The sequence below is a fragment of the Hemicordylus capensis genome, chromosome 2 (genome assembly GCF_027244095.1).
Source record: "Hemicordylus capensis ecotype Gifberg chromosome 2, rHemCap1.1.pri, whole genome shotgun sequence".
Lineage (NCBI taxonomy): Eukaryota > Metazoa > Chordata > Lepidosauria > Squamata > Cordylidae > Hemicordylus > Hemicordylus capensis.
The window spans coordinates 234290794-234311275 of NC_069658.1; the positions used below are offsets into that span (position 1 = coordinate 234290794).

At 44.3% G+C, this 20482-nt stretch overlaps 1 protein-coding gene across 1 annotated transcript in view; it reads right to left on the bottom strand.

Moving 5' to 3' along the window:
• Nucleotides 1-13061: 13061 nt before the first annotated feature.
• Nucleotides 13062-20482, bottom strand: part of LOC128343849 (vomeronasal type-2 receptor 26-like) — a 36493-nt gene continuing 29072 nt past the window's right edge. Inside the window, exon 4 of the mRNA XM_053293283.1 lies at nucleotides 13062-13822. Within this exon, the coding sequence (XP_053149258.1) occupies nucleotides 13062-13822 (761 nt within the window). The remainder of the gene's footprint in view (nucleotides 13823-20482) is intronic.

The following is a 20482-nucleotide window of genomic DNA, read 5'->3' on the forward strand; positions in this document are numbered from 1 at the left end:
GTGCCAGGAAGCTGTCTCTCCTCTCCTGCAGCAAAAGAATAGATCCAGTTCTATTAACAATATAATCACTGACTTTGATAAAGTCTCTTCATAATTACATACATGTGACAACCCACTCTAATTAACTTATGGATCTGCGTGTGTGTGTATGTGCCCAGCTGGCACTCCCCCATCAACAGGGAGGGACACATTAAGGGATACCTCAATAGCGTCTGTTCATGGTTTGTTTTATGCTGTGAACTGCCTAGAGACTTTGGCAGTGGACAATATACACATTTATTAAATCATCATCATCATCATCATCATCATCATCATCATCATCATCATCATCATCTTTCATTCCCTGAGAGCAACATATCAAATCCTTCTTCTTTTTAACTCTACAAGCCTTTCCAAGGTTTGACTCCCAGAAAGTTTGTTTGTTTGTTTATTACATTTTCATACCACTCCATTGAGAAGCTCTGGGCGGTGCACAACTACAAAACAAGAAACGAACAATCATTTAAAACAATCAGCTGGAAACAATACAACAGCACATTTAATTATTTAGGTATTATTTGTCTGTGTATACTGCCCTGAGCCATTTTTGGAAGGGCAGTATAGAAATTGAACAACAAAAACAACAACAACAACTCATCTCATAATAAAAGACCCAGCAAAAGGTGCAGTTCCAAGTAATTATAGACCGATAACCTGCTTGCCAACCATGTTCAAATTATTAACTGGAATAATAGCAGATGAAGTAATGCAACACTTATTAACTAATAAGCAGCTTCCAGTTGAACAGAAAGGAAATTGCCTGAATACTAGAGGCACAAAAGACCAGCTGCTGATTGACAAAATGATTGTAGAAAATTGCAAGAGAAGAAAAACAAATCTAAGTGTTGCATTGATTGACTACAAAAAAGCCTTCTACTCATTGCCTCACACATGGATACTAAACTGTTTAGAAACAACTGGTGTCAGCAAAAACATTCAGATATTTATTTAAAAAGCAATGAGCATATGGAGTACACAGTTAACAATCAATGGCAAGACACTTGGACAGGTTAGCATTAGAAGAGGCATTTTCCAAGGGGACTCACTATCCCCTCTGTTGTTTGTAATTGCCATGACTCCACTTTCACAAATATTAAACAAAACAGGCCTCAGATACCAAACATCTAAAACATCAAGTCAAATCAACCATCTGCTGTACATGGACGATCTGAAGTTGTATGGAAAGTCCCAGTCAGAAATCGAATCACTGCTAAACACTGTCCGTATATTCAGTAGCGATATAGCAATGGAGTTTGGACTAGACAAGTGTGCTGCATTAATAATGAACAGAGGGAAAATAAGAAAAACAGAAGGAATAGAATGGCCCAATGGAAGCAACATCAAGAACCTGGAAGAGAAAGAACATTACAAATACATGGGCATTCTCCAGGCTGATAACATTGCACACATTGAAATTAAAAGAAAAATGGGAAGTTAATACATCAGGAGAGTTAGAAAAATCCTAAAGTCCAAACTCAATGGTGGGAACACCATACAAGCCATCAACACCTGGGCTATACCTGTTATCAGATATACTGCAGGAATAACAGACTGGACCCAGGCAGAGCTAGAGATGTTAGATCACAAGACCAGGAAAATAATGACCATCAATCATGCTCTACACCCCCACAGTGATGTAGACAGGCTATACCTCCCTCAAAGCTCAGGTGGAAGAGGAATGCTCCAAGTCCATCAAACAGTAGAGGAGGAGAAAAGAGGCCTTGAAGAATATATAAAGGACAGTGAAGAAGATGCACTTAAAATGCTCAATAACGAGAAACCATTCAACAGCAAAGAAACAATGCAGGCCTACAAGAAAGAACAAGTCAAGAACCGAGCAGAAAAATGGAAAAAATAAGCCACTGCATGGTCAATATTTGCACAATATAAGTGGAAAATCAGACATCACTAAGACCTGGCAATGGCTTAAGAATGGCAACTTGAAGAAAGAAACTGAGGGTTTAATACGGGCTGCACAAGAACAAGCACTAAGAACAAATGCAATAAGAGCAAAAGTCGAAAAATCAACAAACAGCAAGTGCTGCCTTTGTAAAGAAGCAGATGAAACAGTGGACCACCTCATCAGCTTTTGTGAAAAGATCGCACAGACTGACTACAAACAAAGGCATGACAAGGTAGCAGGGTAGCACTGGAACATCTGCAAAAAATACAAGCTACCTGTAGCCAAGATTGGTGGGACCATAAAATTGAAAAAGTTGTAGAAAATGAAGATGTAAAAATGTTATGGGACTTCCGACTACAAACAGACAAACATCTGCCACACAATACACCAGATATAATTCTGGTCGAGAAGAAAGAAAAACAAGTCAAAATTATCGACATAGCAATACCAGGGGATAGCTGAATAGAAGAAAAAGAAATAGAAAAAAATCACCAAATACAAAGATCTACAAATTGAAATTGAAAGGCTGTGGCAGAAAAAGACCCAAATAATCCCAGTGGTAATTGGCGCCCTACGTGCAATTCCAAAACAACCTGAAGAGAACCTCAACAGCACAAGGGGCCACAGAGATCACTATCAGCCAAATACAAAAAAGCAACATTACTGGGAACAGCCTATATTCTGCGACGATTTCTATAATAATAAAAGCAACAACACTGATAATAAAAGTCAGCTATCCCAGGTCCTTGGGAAGGGCTCGATGTCTGGATAAAACAAACCAGTCAATAACACCTGTCTGACTTTGTAAACAACAACACAACAATAGAGGAATTATCTGATTGTGAGGGAAATGTTATCTTTTGATTTTTTGAAACAGGGGTGTAGCTATAATTGAGCAGATGGGTTCAATGAACCTGGGCCCCCCAGCTCCTGAAGCCCCCACCCCAGCTCCACCCTTCCCTATTTTCTTCATTGTCTCCCACACTCCAAGGGGCCACCAGGGAGAGGGGTGAACACAGCCCCTCCACCCTAGCTGCTGAAATTAAGCACCCACCCACCTACCCACCCAGTGAGGTCGTTCTCACAACTGGGCAGGGCAGCAAGTGGGTATCAGGGAGTGGGAAGGCAGAAGCCTGCCTTCCCTGCACACGATCTCTGAGGACTGTCTCCAAGGACTGTGGATCACGTGCCCAGATGGACTGCCGCTGCCCCATGTTGACAATATATTGTATAATATATTGACAATATTATAAACAAAACATATAAATACAGTTGCCATCTCTTAAGCAGAATAATTATAGGTAATCTGGTCCCTCATTACATTGGTGGAGCAAACTAGGAGGTCACCATAAGGACTTTGTCTTTGCCTTGCTTCATGAGTCAACATAGCCAAGGTGGATACTATGGAAGGGGAAGTCCTTGGGTTCTGGGCCCATGTGTAACATTCAAACCATCACTAGGTAATAATTTGCACATGACTTCATGCTGCGGGGTAAATGTCGAGCCAAGCCACATTGAATTACACTTGCGGCATAGAAGGAAGCAGCCCCTCCCCTCTGCTCTCGGGTTTTCTTTTGGTGCAGGTTCACATCACATGCCTCCGAGTTTTCCTTGTAGCCAATGTGATGGTGGTGGGGAGATTTCTAAAGCCTGTATCTGCATTCCTAAAAGAGTGTATCCCTCTTATGATAATGATTCTACATCAGTGGCTCTCCCTATTTGCTCTGGCGTTTCCAGAAAAATTCCCTTAAAGCCAGCATTTTAAAAACCCGGAAATACATCGAGATAAGTTAGAATTCAGAAGACAAAGCCTGATTTGTGTGGGGGGTGCTTCCAAGGATCTCCAATGGACTTTGGGGTAAGTTTGGCTGGTGTGTGAATGCACATATTCTCTTCCGAATGCACATATTCTCTTCCAGCCCTGTCTGTAAAAGCTCCAGATTATTTCTTTTCCTATGTAAACTTTCTTCAGAACTTGGTTGTTGTTGAAAAGTGGCATATAAATAGAACAATCGAATCTTAATGGTCTGGTAAAACAAGATCACGTAATGGTCTCTATCAGTATGACCTGTCAGAAAGGCATTTATAAGCTCCTTACATCTCTTGTTGAAGACTGTATACTGTATACTGACTTTTTCTTGTTTGGATGATTGTATTGGTCTTTTTTTGTTCTGCTTTTTGTTATTAACACTTGCTCTGATGCCATTAGTCCCTCACAAAGCACTATTTCTCTGCTCTGCAGCCCCGTATAAGAAAACCAGTAAAAAAATTTAATTTTTTAAAATAAAAATCACATTGTAGTGATAATGACTTACTGAAGCTGGATAAAAGGAGATTCGTAAAAGACAGTAGGTTGAAACTGAACAGGAGTTGCAGAAAGGACCCCACTGATGAGTTGGTCTCCTGTTCTGTAATAATTCCATGGCTCATTTGGGTCCTTTATCAAATTCAGGGAGCATGTTGCCTTTGGCATCTCATAGTGTGCATCAGGCAGCAATAGAAGTAGGAACCACAGCAGCAGGAGGACCATTCTGTCTGCCTTCTGCAGTCCCCTGCCTGGTGTCTCCTCTCAGCTCCTCAGCCAGCCAGTTACTAGAAGCCAAAATCCTCTTGCAAGACTCAAGCTGCAATGGATTTATTAATACTTACCTATAGGACTCAGCCAGGGCTTCAGATCTGAAGGGAGTGATATTAAACTTCACACTGGCATATTTCCTGCCTACCCCAGATCTCAGGGGCACAGAGGTTTTTATGCACTGACACCCTCAGGTTCAGTGAGGGACATCACATCATGTTGCTCTCAAACCTGGCATTAATATTAGTTGTTTAAAGGGTGATCTCTGGAGGGGGGGGGGATGTCTTGAGCTTCAGAAAGGAGAAGAGTAAATGACTATGATTTTAATAATTATATAGTGAAGAAAGTATGGCCTCCGGCAACTTGGAAGGCTCTTTCTGTGACTAAAGCCGTAGATGCAGATACGAAGAAAACATGTTTACAATAACTCACTCATGTGGTGTCGGACACAGATATGGGTCAGCAAACAGGGGGTGGGGGTGGCAAGCTTAGAGCAAGCTGTACTAAAAAATAACAACATCATCCTAAATAGCGAGTAACAAAGAGCAAAGGTTAGACTAGTGCAAGAAGATTGTATCATCGCGCTAGAAATGGGGGGTTGCCAAACTGTTCTCTTGCATGACAGTGCTCTTGTGGAACAGTTCCCTTTCAAGTAGGTGAGGTCTGAGCTGCAAGTTGTGCAACTGTTTGACAAGTGCAAGTATGATTGGAGTAGTGCACCATTCGTCTGGAATGCAAGTGCCAGACTTTGTGGATTTTGCAACGTCCTTGCACTAAGGAGGCATCCTTCCACAGGCGCTCTGTTAGTCAGGATGTCAGCCACCATCACTAAGAGCCATGACTGAGAAATACCTTTTAAATGCTCACTCAAATATGGATTGGATCTTTCTCTGCCCCTCGGCATTCTCTTTGAGGGGAGTCAAGGAGAACTGCATGCCATATTCTAAACCAGATGTTCCAGAGAAATACCTTAGAATTGGGGAGAGAGAGAGAGAGAGAGAGAGAGAATTTTTTTTGCACTTTATTTTTATTAATTTTCTACATTACAATGTGACTTCCTGTTCATCTTTCAGCACAGTTATCCTACAACATCCATATTTGCTCTCATGTAAATATTTTCTTTGTATTTATATATCTGGTTATTATGTCCTAATCCTTGTTTTCATCACGATAGTAATCTATTAGTTTCATTACTATAACAAATTCCCCAACTGTTATTTTTACATTTCAACCCCCGTTAGTAAATCCAAATTCACATTTTTTCATATACCACAAGAAGGGTTCCCAATCTTGTAAGAAGTTTTCTATCTGACTAGCTCTTACTAATACAGTAAGTTTTGCCATTTCTGCATATTCACATGCCTTCATCAGCCATTCTTCTTTTGCTGGAATTTCTTCAGATCTCCATTTCTGAGCAAGAAAGTAAGATATAGGAATAAATTTCTGTTTTCTTTTGAAATTTCTTCATTAATTATGTCCAACAGAAAGGATTCAGGTCTCTTATGAAATGCACATTTAAAAATCTTTTTAATTTCATCATAAATCATGTCCCAAAACCTCTTTACCTCTCTGCAAGAGAGATATATATAATTGACTTGATGCAACGGGATGGAGGCGATAGAAGTTTACCTATACTGTGGAACTGGTTTCTTTGAAGAAATCCGCTGCTTCTGGCAGTCACAGTGATGGCGTTTCAAAATACCACTTTCATTTCCTGTTATTGCCTTATTATGCACCAGGAAAGGAAGCAATGTCATGATGCTGAGTAGTTTTCCTAGGGCATAAGTAGGACAAAAATGGCCATGCCCTCTAACTTTAGGATACAGCCATTTTTTCCTCAGTAATACACCAGAAAAAGGTAACAAAGTCATGACATTGCTTCCTTTCCTGCATTCTAGGGTAGTGGAAAGGAAAAACAGAATGGCCTCCTTGACACACTATCCTCCCCTAACACAGTATCTCCAGTGACTCTTGCTGGTGTCTCTCTTATGTTTCTTTTTAGATTATGAGCCCTTTGGGGTCAGGGATCCATCTTATTTATTTATTATTTCTCTGTGTAAACCGCCCTGAGCCATTTTTGGAAGGGCGGTATAGAAATCAATCAATCAATCAATCAATCAATCAAACAAATAAAATCACCCCACAGCAGCCATGAGGGGGAGGACGTCCCACCCCCGCTGTGTCAATCAGCAGCGTGACCTGCTGCTCACGCTGAGAAGTTTTCCTGTTGCACAAGTAGGACAAAAATGGCCATGCCCTGTAAATATAGGTTACAGCCATTTGTTCTTCAGTAATACACCAGAAAATGGACACAAAGTCATCACGTTTCTTTCTTTCCTGCATTCTAGGGTGGTGCTAGGAAAGGAAAAACACAATAGCCTCTTTGAGACACTATAAAATCACCCCACAGTAGCCGTGAGGGGGAGGACATCCCACCCACGCTGTGTCAGTCAGCAGCGTGCCCTGCTGCTCACTCATAGAGTGGGGCTTGTCTGAAGACGGAAGAACCCTACCCATGATGGCAGGTGCTTCCTTGATTGCAAGACTGGATCAATCCAATCACGGCCTCCCATCAAACATTGGGCTCTTCCTCTGCACTCAAGCCTCGCTATGAGTGTGAGCGGCAGGGCAGACTTCTGATTGATGTGGCATGGGAGGGACTTCCTCTCTCTTCACCCCACTGTGCACGGCTACAGATGGGTGATTTTTATATTAAGCTCTCAATGAGCCTCATCTTGAAATGCAGCTGATTTTTGAAGGCTAATCAGCTCCTGCCAGCTGATTTCTTTCTGAAGCGATTTTTGTAGTCATGATTGGCATATAAAACCAGTTGATCTCTGAATTTGTATCCTGTTGAGCAGAAACTACCTGTTTGAACTTAACCTGAGAAATACTTGAACCAGCAGTAATGGCAGGGCAAGATTCTGGGTCACAACACCAGTTCACAGAGTTTCAGAAATACGTCAATTCCTGCACCATAACAGGCAGAAGGAATTAGGTGTTAGAGGTGCCCCAAACAGTAGGCTTGTGCATTTCGATTCAGGTACAAAATGTTTTGTGCCCGAAAATGGCAATTTCGGAGGTTTTGTAACCAAAACAAAATCAAGAATTAAAAAATAGAGATTTTTGTTTACAAATCGAAATGACTGTGTTTTGGACCGAATGCTTTGTTCTTTGGGAAAGCATTTCAATTGAAATTGACTTCTCTGACTCTCTCCACTCCAGCTGAGGCACTGAGTGATTAGCAGAAGATAAGATATGCAAAAAGGTTTTGAGCTTGAATGGTTTAGTTAAATGTGTTGTATTCAGTGTGATTGAAATGCAACTGACCTTGCAAAGGGATTTGGAAGACAGCATTTTGAGACAGCAATACCCAAATATCTTTGGGAGCTCAATGCAATTCCAAAGCTCTTTTTAAAAGCCATGGTATAAATTGTGTGGATAAGCTTTTCGAGAAGCTGGTTAGGAAAGTTCTGAAATTACACAGGCACAGGGGAGGGAGGGCACTTTTGCTGGAACCATAGGCACTGAATGTGCCAAGAACATCCACCCTGGGCTGGGAAATGTTACTGAGATGGAAGCGGGACAAGACCCGCGCCACCCACTCCCTCTGGGCTATTCTTCTGCAGTGGCTTTACCTCATCCTTATCCCTCCTCCTTTCCTGCTAACGGCAATAACCCAAAGGTGCAACACTCTCCTAGATGGAAGGGTGACACCTGTGTTTTCTTTCCTTTTCCCTTTCTTGCTCATATCCACATTAGGTTTTCTGGATTGGGGAATCTGCTCCGAGAATCCAGTCTTGGGACGAGACTCGGTCCTGACAAGCCCCAGAATGTGTGTGCACTACAGCTTTTCTCTTGGGTTGTGTCTTCTTTGCGCTCCAGAGAGCGGTGCCGCCTTTTATGCTTTCCTGCTTTACTCGTTGGTTTCAAGGATTGCTGATTTATTATTACCAGCCAGGTTTATCACTTTCTGTGTGTATGTGGACCTGTCCATCTAGAAATTCTTCTTCCCGTTATTCCAGACTAATGCTAATGTTATTCCAGACTAATGCTATTCCAGACTATGCTATTCCAGACTAATTTGCTTTTGAGTGAATTAGTGAAATAATTGGCAACTCCATTTGGAGTATTTTAGAAACAAACAAAACAAGATTTCTACCTTAAATTAAACATAGATTTGGAGTCCCCCCCAACCCCCCACACCCCGCCTGACAATTTGACATCTTTCCCTGTCCCTAATTCCTCTGCATTCTAATTTCCTTTAGCTTTAGCCTCCGCTTCAAGATGGAAAGGATTAGCCAGGGAAAAGGTGATCAATGAAGAAAAACAAAGTTCTGACCCCTTCTGAAATCTGACTTAATCTTTCTGTCCAGCACATTAAAAGAAATCACATTTATGATAACCTTTTCAAAAAAATGAAAAGTGTATATTCTTAGGAGGGAAGAGGAAGACATCGTGCAATCCAAGCCAATGGATATTTACTCAGACGTAAATCATGAGTTCGAACAGGGCTACTCCTAAGTAAGTGTGGGTAGGGCTGGAACTGAAATCAGCCTTGCAATTGTAATTGGGGCTCCAGCAGCAAGGGAAACACTGCTTTGCTGTCCAGGACCCTCACGCCTTCCTCCTCACCCCTTCCCAAACCTTCACCTCCTGGTTTTAAAGAACGAGTTATCACGAGTTTTAAAGTTTTAAAAACGAGTTTTAAAGAACGAGTTTCCCTCGACACCATAGGAAATTCTACTACAGTCTGCTCTCAAATGCGCTCCTGGGGCTTGTTCCGAGCTATCCATTCCGGGCCATGCAGAATACAGAGCCTCAGCCCAATCACGCAGGCGCGCCCAAAATTTCTGCCTGCAGCCCCCACTGCTGCCAGAAGAAGGCTGAAATGCGGCTGAATAGTGGGCAAGCTGGTCAGAGGAGGGCATAAGTAAAGCCGGCGGCGGGGAGGGGGAACCTCCGCGGACCCCCATCTGCCTCCAGGAACTCCCCCAAGGGGAGTACAAGGGTGGGGGGGAATTAAAAACCCTTTTAAAATTTTTTGGTTCGGGGGGTGGTTCGCAAACTTCGGGGGTGGTTCGGTCCACTTTTGGACAAAAGGCAGGGGGGTTCAGTTCGACCTCGACCCATTGAACCCCCTTGTACCAAAACCACGAAGCACGAACCCATGAACCGGTTCGCACATCCCTACCTGTGGTCACTGTTCCATTGGGAGGGAGTCTTTTTATTGAAAGATAGCTTCAATCCACAAATGGCTTGTGCTGCTGTGCTAGTGTGCACAGGGACAGGCTCACACCCACTGCAAAATTCTCAAATAACTGTGCCAAAAAATTAAGTATCATTGTTGTTCATCATTCTCTTCACTCTTTCAACTTGTTTATGTGGGGCTTCAGGGGCAAAACAGTGGGTTGGGTGGCAGTGCCCCAAGGATGGTGCACCCAGATTCCAAATAGGGCAAAGGACTGACTTCGTAGGAATTTTTGAGGTTTACACTTGTTTAAGATTTTCCCCACATAGGGAATAATGGAGGTTTCAGCAGCCCCATAACTCCACCTGGGGGGCACTGGGATGGCCCAAAGCGAGCGGTGGCGTAGTACACAGAGGGTGCCAACCACCTCCCTGGATTGCTAACCCATTGGGGTACTGGGCTTTGTTGTTTCTGAGGTGTTGAGTTTAGATTCTCTGGTAGCATATGAGATTTTTAATGAAAAACCATGAATCCACTCTCATATGCTACTAGAGAATTCACTCTCAGAACACCTCTAGAAAAATAAAACCCTGTACTTCATGGGTTGGCAACCCATGTGGGTGGTTGGCACCCTATGTGCACTACACCACCACTTGCTCTGGGCAACCACAGTGCCCCTCAAGTGGAGTTATGGGACTGCAGGAACCTCCATTATACCCTACAAGGAAAATGTGAAAGATGTGTAAGTTCATTAATTCTTTAAAAATCAGCCCTTTGCCAAATTCCTCTGAAAAAAAATGTGTTAGCTTCCTTGTATCTTGGTGGCACTACCACCAACCACACTCCACTCTGGGCCACCCCCTACCCCCACCCCCAGCATGAAACTATACTTTTCCTGAAACCTCCATCATACCCTATGGGGGAAATCTGAAAGACACACATTTTTAAAATTTCCTCTGAAAAAATTGTGGTAGCTTCCTTGTATCTTGGTGGCACTACCACGAACCACACTCCACTCTGATCACCCCCTCCCCCTGGCATGAAACTATACTTTTCCTGAAACCTCCATCATACCCTATGGGGAAAATCTGAAAGGCACGCAAAATTAAAAAATTCACCAAAAATCAGCAGTTTGCACAATTCCTTTGAAATTTTTGTGGTCGCTTCCACTCATTGGGCAGTATAACCCACACCCACTCTTTTGACCATGTGACCCATTTTAAAAATCTGAATTAATTCAGATTCCGATTTGGATTAATTCGGATACAAAACAAAACTGGGGTGATTCGGAAGGCTTAATTTCAGACAAAATACAAAATGGGGTTGATTCGGATTTGGTACCAATTGAAACAGAAAAAATACAAAACACGCAACCCAACCAAAAGGGCGGGGGGGGGGGCGGGTTGGTCCAGGGTCGGAGTGAACAAGTGGTGGTTCGGCTTTACCGCAAACTGTGGAACAAAATCTATTTGCACACCCCTAATAGCAGGACTTGTGGCAAGGAGGTTCAGGAGAATGTCGCTTCAGCAAGTCCTTGGGAAGTCAGGAGGGCAGGAAGCTTGAATTCTCATCCAGGATTTGATGAGTTCAAGTCAAAGCAAGCCAGGGCTTCTGGCTTCTGGAAGTTAGTCTAGGGAAATGTTTGTTTAGTCAGACTGTGCGTTAGACTTTCAGTTTTCTTTTGTGTGCTTTGTATATCCCCGATACTGTTCTATGATGGTTTATCTGTAAGCTTTTAAAGCTGCGTTTGTATTTTCCAACATCCATGTTCTTTGCAACTGGGTAAGCACGATTTTTAAAGTGTGCCTCCCCAATATCATATGGGGTGCATTTTGAAGGATTCTTGTAACCACTGAGTATTTTTACCTTTAACTAAAAGTTGAGAGAGCCTCAGACTGAAGCAGTCTGTAACATGTAAATAAAGATCCCCCCCACCTTTTTGTTCTTTGCAATTTTAAAAAGCCTCTCTGAGTGGATTTTTGACTCAGCAAAGGGGGGACTGAAAAGAGTTTCTCTCTAGTGTAACCACGCCTCAGCCTGGGTCAGCAGTTACCAGTTTTCGCAACATGTGCAGCCTGGAACATGGAAGATTTTTGTATACTTTTCCAATAGCAAAAGAAAGAGAGTTTTCCCTGGAAATCCCACTGAAGCCCAGGGGGGATTTAAGCTCTGTTGATAAGTGGGTGGTGGGGGCAGACTTAGAACGTAGCAAGATTACAGGAGAGTTTGGGGAGAAGCCTTGCTCAGAAAGCTGGGGGGATGATTCAGTAGTTTTCTTCCCCCACGTGTTCCTGCTCTGAGACAAAGGCTTGTAATCCGCTACACGTGGCCAAAAAGCTATGTGGAATTCCTAGGCACGAAGGATCCATTTCAACTGCCAGGGGTCAGGCTGGGCCCAGAGCACTAGAAAAGGAGGGAGCATTTCCAGGATTTGTAGGTGTCGTATTGCACCATACAATAGCAGGGGTGAGTTCCACTGGGGAAGAGCTAGGGATAATCTGACCTTAGTCTGGGATAGTGAGCTGATGGGGCTGTAACTCAGTGGTAGAACATCTGCTTCCCACCATAGAAAGTGGCAGTTCCAATCCCTGGCATCCTGGCAGGTAGGGCTGGGAAAGAAACCCTCTCCGAAAACTTGGCGGGGTGTTGCTCTGACTTGGTATAAGGCAGTTTCCTATTGGCTAATCTTTGTCTTTAGTTGCTACACCTCTCCACAGAGGAAACATTATTTGCTTTGAAAATCTTTTATTAATTTTCTGTGTAATCATAGCAAATCTTATATATTAATAAACAAGCATTATTGTTTTAAAGAACTCTCTTTGTTTTTGTTCTGACATGCCTAAAGCCTTTAACCAGCTGCAAAAGGAGAAAGGTGTATTTAAGTGGAAATGTGGTGGCTGTGGGGCACACTGGAGATGACAGAAGCTACACAATAAAGATCCTACAGATGAGGGAATTGTGAGGAGGTGATCTTCATGGTCCACTCCTCTACAGTAATCAATAGTTGTGATTATGTTAAATCTTTTACCACACTCCAAACATTTAAATGTTTCTCCTTATCTAGAAAGCGAGAGATTCTGACAGAAGCTCCTTTCACACCTTGAACATTCAAATGGCTTTCCCCTGATGTGGAATATAGCAATAGAACATTGTAAGCCATCATAGTGCCACAACTAGCAACCAGTGATATTGTGTACCTATTTCTCCATGAATATCTCCATGTGTTAAGGGAAGAGAGTTCTGTTCTCATTCCTGCTCAGAACATTCATTGCTAAGATAAGAACAAGTATGTTGTTATCATTCAGGAAGTGGTGGACATCTTGCTACCTCGGGCAAGAATGATATACTAAAGATCAGGCACCATCTTTACTTTTCATCATGAGGTGCTCCTTTGTATCCAGATCAGGTCTCAACATTATAATGTAGCATTTGGGAATAAAAATGCAGCCCAGTAATCCAGCACTGGAGGCCAAGATGGAGAAGACCTGCACAGCCACCATGTATTTCCCTTTCGTACTCAGATAGGCGGGCACAAAGGACACCCAAACACTGCAAAAGACCAACATGCTGAAGGTGATCAACTTGGCTTCGTTGAATGCCCCAGGCAGCTTCCTGGCTAGGAAAGCCACCATGAAACAGATGGCAGCCAGGAAGCCCATGTAGCCAAGGGCAGTATAAAACATGGCCACTGAGCCTTCATTGCACTGCAGGATGATCTGTCCAGGCTGGGAGTGCATGTCGGAGTCTGGGAAGGGTGGAGAGATTCCCAACCAGATGGCACAGATGCCAACTTGAATACCAGAACAAGAAAGAACAATGGAGTTGGCCAAACTCTTCCCCAGCCATCCCCTCATCCTGTTACCTGGCTTTGTGGCCATGAATGCCACCACCACAGTGATGGTTTTTGCCAACAAAGAAGAGACTGCAACTGAGAAGATGATGCTGAAGGTTGTTTGTCGGAGAAGGCAGGTTACTCTCCCAGGCTGGCCAATGAACAGAAAGGATGACAAGAAAGAAAGGAGGAGGGAGACGAGGAGAATGTAGGAGAGGTCTCGGTTGTTGGCTCTGACCATTGGAGACTTGTGATATTTAATAAAGACTCCCAACATCAAAGCTGCATTTAGAGACAAGAAGAGAGCCATGGAAATTAGGCTGATCCCCAAAGTTTCTTCATGAGCCAGGTAGCTTATCAACTTGGGGAGACATTGATTTTGGTCTTTGTTGGGATGCTGGTCTTCTGGACATTTATTGCAATGGTCTGCATCTAAACAAAACAAAATCCAGACTGGCTTGTATTGTAATAACACCTACTATAACTTCCAAACAGTAATGTGTTCTATTAGATTCTGTAAAAGACGTGTCTATGGTGAGAAAACCTATATCCAATCATCAGACATGTTCACTGTGCTCAAATTATTAGGGACTGACAATGGTTATATTTCAGAGTCATTACTTAATCTTGTACAGGAAGCCACTTGAACTAAAGAACAATAATCTGATATTAATTACTAACTAAAACATTGTGTAAGAAAACAATAAATAGACTAACAGTCTCTCATGCAAAAAGAGGGAGAACCTCTCATTTTGAATTCAGTATAGCAAGTGAAGAGGAGACAAACAAAACTAGACTCCACCCAAAAGACAGTACATGGATTCATTCAAATGGACAAACGTACTGCGTAGAGAAGAGCACAGACCATGTCCAGAATGGAAGTGTTCTCACTAGGTTATTAGGGATAGGGAGGTAAAAGGTCACTGGTAGAGGAGATGTATTGCATGCAGAAAACCCCAGCTTTAATCTCTCGCAATATTATCTTAAAATCCATCTTCTGAATGACTGAGGATCAGAATAGAGGGACCTGAGTTAGATGGGCCAACTGTTTGAATCAGTGGCTGCTAGGGATGTGCATAAAACCGGTTCTCCCGGTTCGGTTCGGATCCGAACCGGGTCCGAACCGGACCAGGGTGGTTCGGTTTTGGTTTTGCCGAACCATCCCCCCAGTTTGGTTCGGATCCGAACCGGTTCGGATCCGAACCGAACCGGTTCGGATCTCAAAAAATAGCTGGTTTGAAAGGGGACCTTGTGTTCTACCTGCCACCCAAATTTCAAGTCGATTGGACCTTCCTCTGATTTTTGGCGATTTTTTAAAGTTTTAGTGACTTTGGGGCAGTTCGGGGGCATAGCATGGGATCTGGGCAAAAGGAGTGGGGTGGGGTGGTAGTGCCTAATGGGTGCAGGCTACCACCCCAATTTCAGGGGGATTGGGCAAAGGGCTGATTTTTGGTAAATTTCTGAAAATTTCATGCCTTTGGGGCAGATTGGGGCATATTGGGGCAGAAAGTGGGGGCTGGGGCAGAATAGTGGGGTGTGGTGGTAGTGCCTAATGGGTGGAGGCTACCACCCCAATTTCAGGGGGTTTGGACAAAGGGGTGATTTTTTGAGAATTTTTGAAGTTTTAGTGACTTTGGGGCAGTTTGGGGGCAGAAAGTGGATCTGCCCCAAAATAGTGGGGTGGGGTGGTAGTGCCTAATGGGTGGAGGCTACCACCCCAATTTCAGGGGGATTGGGCAGAGGGATGATTTTTTGAGAATTTTTGAAGTTTGGGTGTCTTTGGGGCAGATTGGGGGCAGAAAGTGGATCTGCCCCAAAGGAGTGGGGTGGGCTGGTAGATTGCTTTGGGGTTTGGGTGACAGGTACCCCTGGGTGCCAGCTACCATCTGACCAATTTTCAGCTTTCTGAACCGATCCGAACCGATCCGAACCGGTTCGAAACGAACCACCCCCAGTTCGATTCGGATTCGAACCGAACCAGGGGTGGTTCGGTTCGATCCGAACCTCCGAACCGGAACCGGTTCGGACCCGAACCGGTTCGGATCCGAACCGATTCGCACATCCCTAGTAGCTGCATTCACATGTAATGCAGAAGCTCATGTCCATTCCCCCCTTCCGCCACTCTCTCATCCGAATTTGGACTTTCACGATAGCAGTCTCTCTGCAGTCTGTGAGACTGCAAACAGATGGGGTACCTGGCTGTGTGAGCTTCCTTCTTTACTGAAGGACAGCCCGCACAGCCAATCACACTGGAGTTGAGGGAGAGGCTTCCTCTTTCAACTACGGTTCCAGGGGAAGCAGCCTGCAGTTTCAAATTCGGACGTACCGCAGGCTGCCTGGAACCCTTGGTTGAGGCGATGAAACTCCTTACAACCTAAGGACTCAGATTGGAGTTCCAATTCTGAACCCTCGGTTTTATTGGCACGCCAGATTCCGGTTCTCCGCCTTTGGACGTAACATCTGCAGAACCACAAGCATATTAAACTGCGGTTCCTCAATTTGTGTAAATGAAGCAAGTATGTAATGTTTTTGTTTTTATTATATATATATATATTTTAGAACTTGAAGGTGAATACTAATTGTTGGTTAAGAGTGGGTGAAGCAAGGGTACAATCATTGGTCGACATTCTGTGTGCATGCAGACAAAGGAAGCATGCATGTGGCAGCTTCAGATGTTTGTGCACTTGATCACAAACCCCTGATACTATTTTAGGATGTCAGCCCTTTGGGGATAGGGAACCATCTTTGTGTGTGTGTGTGTGTGTGTGTGTAAACTGCATTGTTTACAAATAAATAAACATTGTTTACATAAACTGCATTGCGAAATTTTGTTGAAAAGTGGAATTAAAAAAGTAATAGTATTAGTAGTAGTAGTAGCAGCAGCAGCAGCAGCAGCAGCAGCACAGAGGCATGCAATTATTGCCATTCTCCCCTTCCTTTGGAAGTTCTCTGTGACACTGTGGCAGCTGGAGGGCCAGGTTTGCCCATCCCTGCTTTAACAGCTGCCTGTTTTTGCTGAGGTACAGAACAGCCAGCGTGAGATGGAACATCCCTGCGTCAATGAGCTAGTCCCAACTCGGTAACGTCTTGAGGCTTCGTCATGCACAAAATCGGCTGACCTGGTTCAGTTTGAGCCTGAACTGGACCTGAACAAGACGAGGCCAGTTTAGTTTCCCCCCCATTGAACCCTCCCAGGTTCGGTTGGGGGGTTCGCGAGTCAAATTTTATAAAAATATTTTTTGTTAGTACTTACCCCTTTTGGGGGCTTCTCCGAGGCCATGGGGGGGACATGAGTTCCCCCCTGTCCCCACCAGCCTTCCTTATGGCAAAAAATTCCTGGTTCGGGCATTCTTTGGCTGTTTCCGAGCCTTCCCCCCTTGTGGCCACCATTTTGGAGGCTGCTGCACATGGGCAATGGGCCGCTGCATAGCCGGGGTCATGACACAGCCATGCAGGGGCCCATTGGGTTGTGTGGCAGCCTCCAAAATGGCTCCTGTGAGGGGGGAAAGGCCCAGAAAGGGCCGAAGGGCTGACTTGTTTCCTGATAGTTGTCCTTCCCCCTGGAATCACCTACCTTCCTGAGTGGAAATTGTCCCTTCTGCACACAGAAAACAAGCATAGCAGCAAATGGGCTTCTTTTCCTGGATCACCTTCATGTAACCAGGGCGACAGCTTTCAGCACACCTCGAAGGAGGCAGGGTCTAACCATAAAGATAAGGAACATCGAGCAAAGCATGTGAGAATGGATCACACCTCAGGAAAATGTTCAATGGGACAGGAGGGATGCTGTGCTGGGGCTGGATAGGGCCAGTTGCTCTCCGCCTGCTAAATAGAAGAGAACCACCACTTTAAAAGGTGCCTCTTTTCTCAGTCAGCAAGGGTTAACATATATTCAAGGGAATGAAATGGAACAAATGGAGTTTTCCCAGACAACAGGCTTTAATATGAGTTTACTGTGAGGCTTTACTGCGAGTTCAAATTTGTCCCAATAAACCTATGCAAAAATTGGTGGCTTTTAAAGCCCCGGATATAAATCAGGAAATCAGGACATAAATTGGGGATAAAACATGCCATGAAAAATCCAAATCACATGTGAAGTACTCCCCAGTATCTGGCACAGACTTCGGATTGAATCCGACTGATGTGTGATAAATGCCTACCCTCCATTTCGAGCTAAAACCCCCCTCTGGAAATGCTCATGGTTTCTTCCCCCACCTGGTGAAATCTCCTGGACCACCCCGTGGCATCCTGGTCAATGAAGATCTGTAGCTCTGAGGATCCGTGTCTGTCTATACTCCCAAATTTCACTCCACCGAAGGACTTATTGGGAAATGCCACCCAGTTCATACTATCAAATTTGGCTGCCAGTTCCCCATTCTCATCCACATACACTCCATCCAGGGAAGAATTGTAAAAATGCATGTTTCCCAGGAAAGCGTGAAGCTAAAACGACAGAGAACATGTGGGCATTTAGCAAACAGGAAGCTGAGTTGGGAATGATGGGATTAGGGTGGTGCGTTGATTCCAACTTGGTGCAGTGATTCCAAGATGGTGCAGTGATTCCAAGTTGGGAATGATGGGAGTGTTGGAGATGGAGTTCCAGTGCATCGACCTTTTGCACCAACTCTCCTAATGACCACTAGGGGCACTGGGAGTAGATATAGTGAGTAAGGATCTCCCCGTTTACTTATTTTATTTATTTTTTCATTTTATATACCGCTCTCCCTAACTGTTCTACCTGTCTCTACTCTATGACCCCTGATCTTACTCTTCCACATTTTCTTCCTGAGATGGAAACATCTCTCTCTTTCTCCTTACCTATTCATCACATAGTCTTTTCTATTAGGTCTAGGCTTTCCTCTCCAAGTGTACTTAACCAATAAATACGTAGTATTTAGTTCTACAAGAATCTCAATGTGTTTTCCCTAAATAGCTGCAAGAACTAAACCCTCCTCTTCTATCTACTCTGTAACTGGAGTGTGTGCTCATTCCTTAGTGCTCTGCTGTTTTACCTACTTGAGGTAAAAACTAACAACCCGCAACGGGGAGTAGGGCGCTGCGTTGGTGAGGCACAGTGTCTCTTTGACAAAACCGCTTCCATCATTGTTAGGAGTGTGCATGGGGTGGCAAGTGGTGCAGAGCCAGCAAGTCCACATCCTTCTGGGATGCCTGGCTCACAGTACTCTGTATGGGTGCCATGTGCTTCCAGGCTGACTATATGTGTGTGGAAGTGGGAGGTTACAGTGTTAGACAAGGACGAGTGAGACAGACATTCAAATCCCTGTTCAGCCATGAAACTCAGGGCTCTGGGTGACTCCACCACTTTTCTCTCAGCCTAACCTACCTCACAGGGTTGTTGTGAGAATAAACATAATCATGCATGCCACTCTGGGGTCTTCGGAGAGAGAGCAGGGTATAAATGTGAAAACAAAGTAATGGACCTGAATTATTTACCCTACCATTTATCCACTGACGGCAGCATTTTGGAGACGACTAGAAATTCTGACTATGGGGGGGGGGGATTTGTTTTCTGACTGTGGAGCCTAGGAAATGGGCAAAAGGAGACACAGGGTGTATCCAGCTAGTGAGGAGGCAAATTCCACTTCAGGTGACAATGAATGCATTTACACAATCAAAAACTCTGTTCTATCTAGGGGCATAGCGAGGGGAGAGGGGGCCCGTGTTTGCCCCTATTCCTGGTGGGCCTTTCAGGGGCATAACTATAAAAGGGCAAGGGGAGACAGTTGTCTGGGTGCCCACTGCCTTGCCCCCCCCCCCAGAGGCAAGTCACATGACTGAGTCCCCCAGCTGCGCACCCGCCTGGGCTTCCTACAGTTGTATTCATCCTCCAAAATTAATGTAAGTGTTAAGACCTGGAGCTACCATTAAATGATTTGCATCGTCCACAATTGACAAAACTTGTGAAAAATAATTTAGGATGATGTTCTATTGTGGCACATAGGGGTGTGTGTGTGTGTGTGTGTGTAAAATTTTCCTGTGCTTTTTGTTAGCACTATTCAGCCTCATTTAAGATTTGTTTGCTTTATGAGCTGAGCTTCAGTGAGGTGGGGGCCATTTTAAAAACTTGTCTCTGGGCCCACTCCAACCTTGCTACTCCCCTGGGGCATTTGGAGTGAGGGAAATAATGAGGCAACCAAGATGGTGAGGAAACCAAGTCCTATGCAGAAGGGTTGAATGAGCTGGGTATGTTTAGCCTGGAGGTTTTTCACACATGGCGTTGAGCCCACATCCCCTCCTGAATGGAGGCTGCGAGTCCACATATCAGTTGGATTAAACCTGAAGTCCCTGTGGCTTCATCTCCTGAGGGGAATAGAGGAGAGGAGAGCTGGTCTTGTGGTAGCAAGCATGACTTGTCCCCATAGCTAAGAAAGGGAGACTTGAAGTGTGAGCACTGCAAGATATTCCCCTCAGGGGATGGAGCCGCTCTGGGAAGAGCAGAAGGTTTCAAGTTCCCTCCCTGGCTTCTCCAAGATAGGGCTAAGAGAGATTCCTGCCTGCTACCTTGGAGAAGCTGCTGCCAGTCTGTGAAGACAATACTGAGCTAGATAGACCAATGGTCTGACTCTGTATATGGCAGCTTCCTATGTCCCTAACAGGGACCAGTATACAATGGACTCTGCTTTTCCTCAAATTACTGTTAAAAATTACTTCGAATTCTAGTTTGACCCGAATTATGCCTGGGGTTAAAAAAATCCTCGATTAGTGGCAGCTTTTCTTGGAAAACCCAAGCTTTCTTGAAAGCTGCAGGACTTCTCTTTTGATGTGTAGATTGGCCATTGGCAGTAATTCACGTTATGGTCTGCTCTGAGTACTGTGAAGACCTCCCTGCGTTTCATCCGCCCCCCTGCCTGCCTTCCATTCCTTGCTCTAGCCTGTAGTGTGTGCCTGTTTTGTTTTTCTGGCCACCTGTGTCAGATGCTG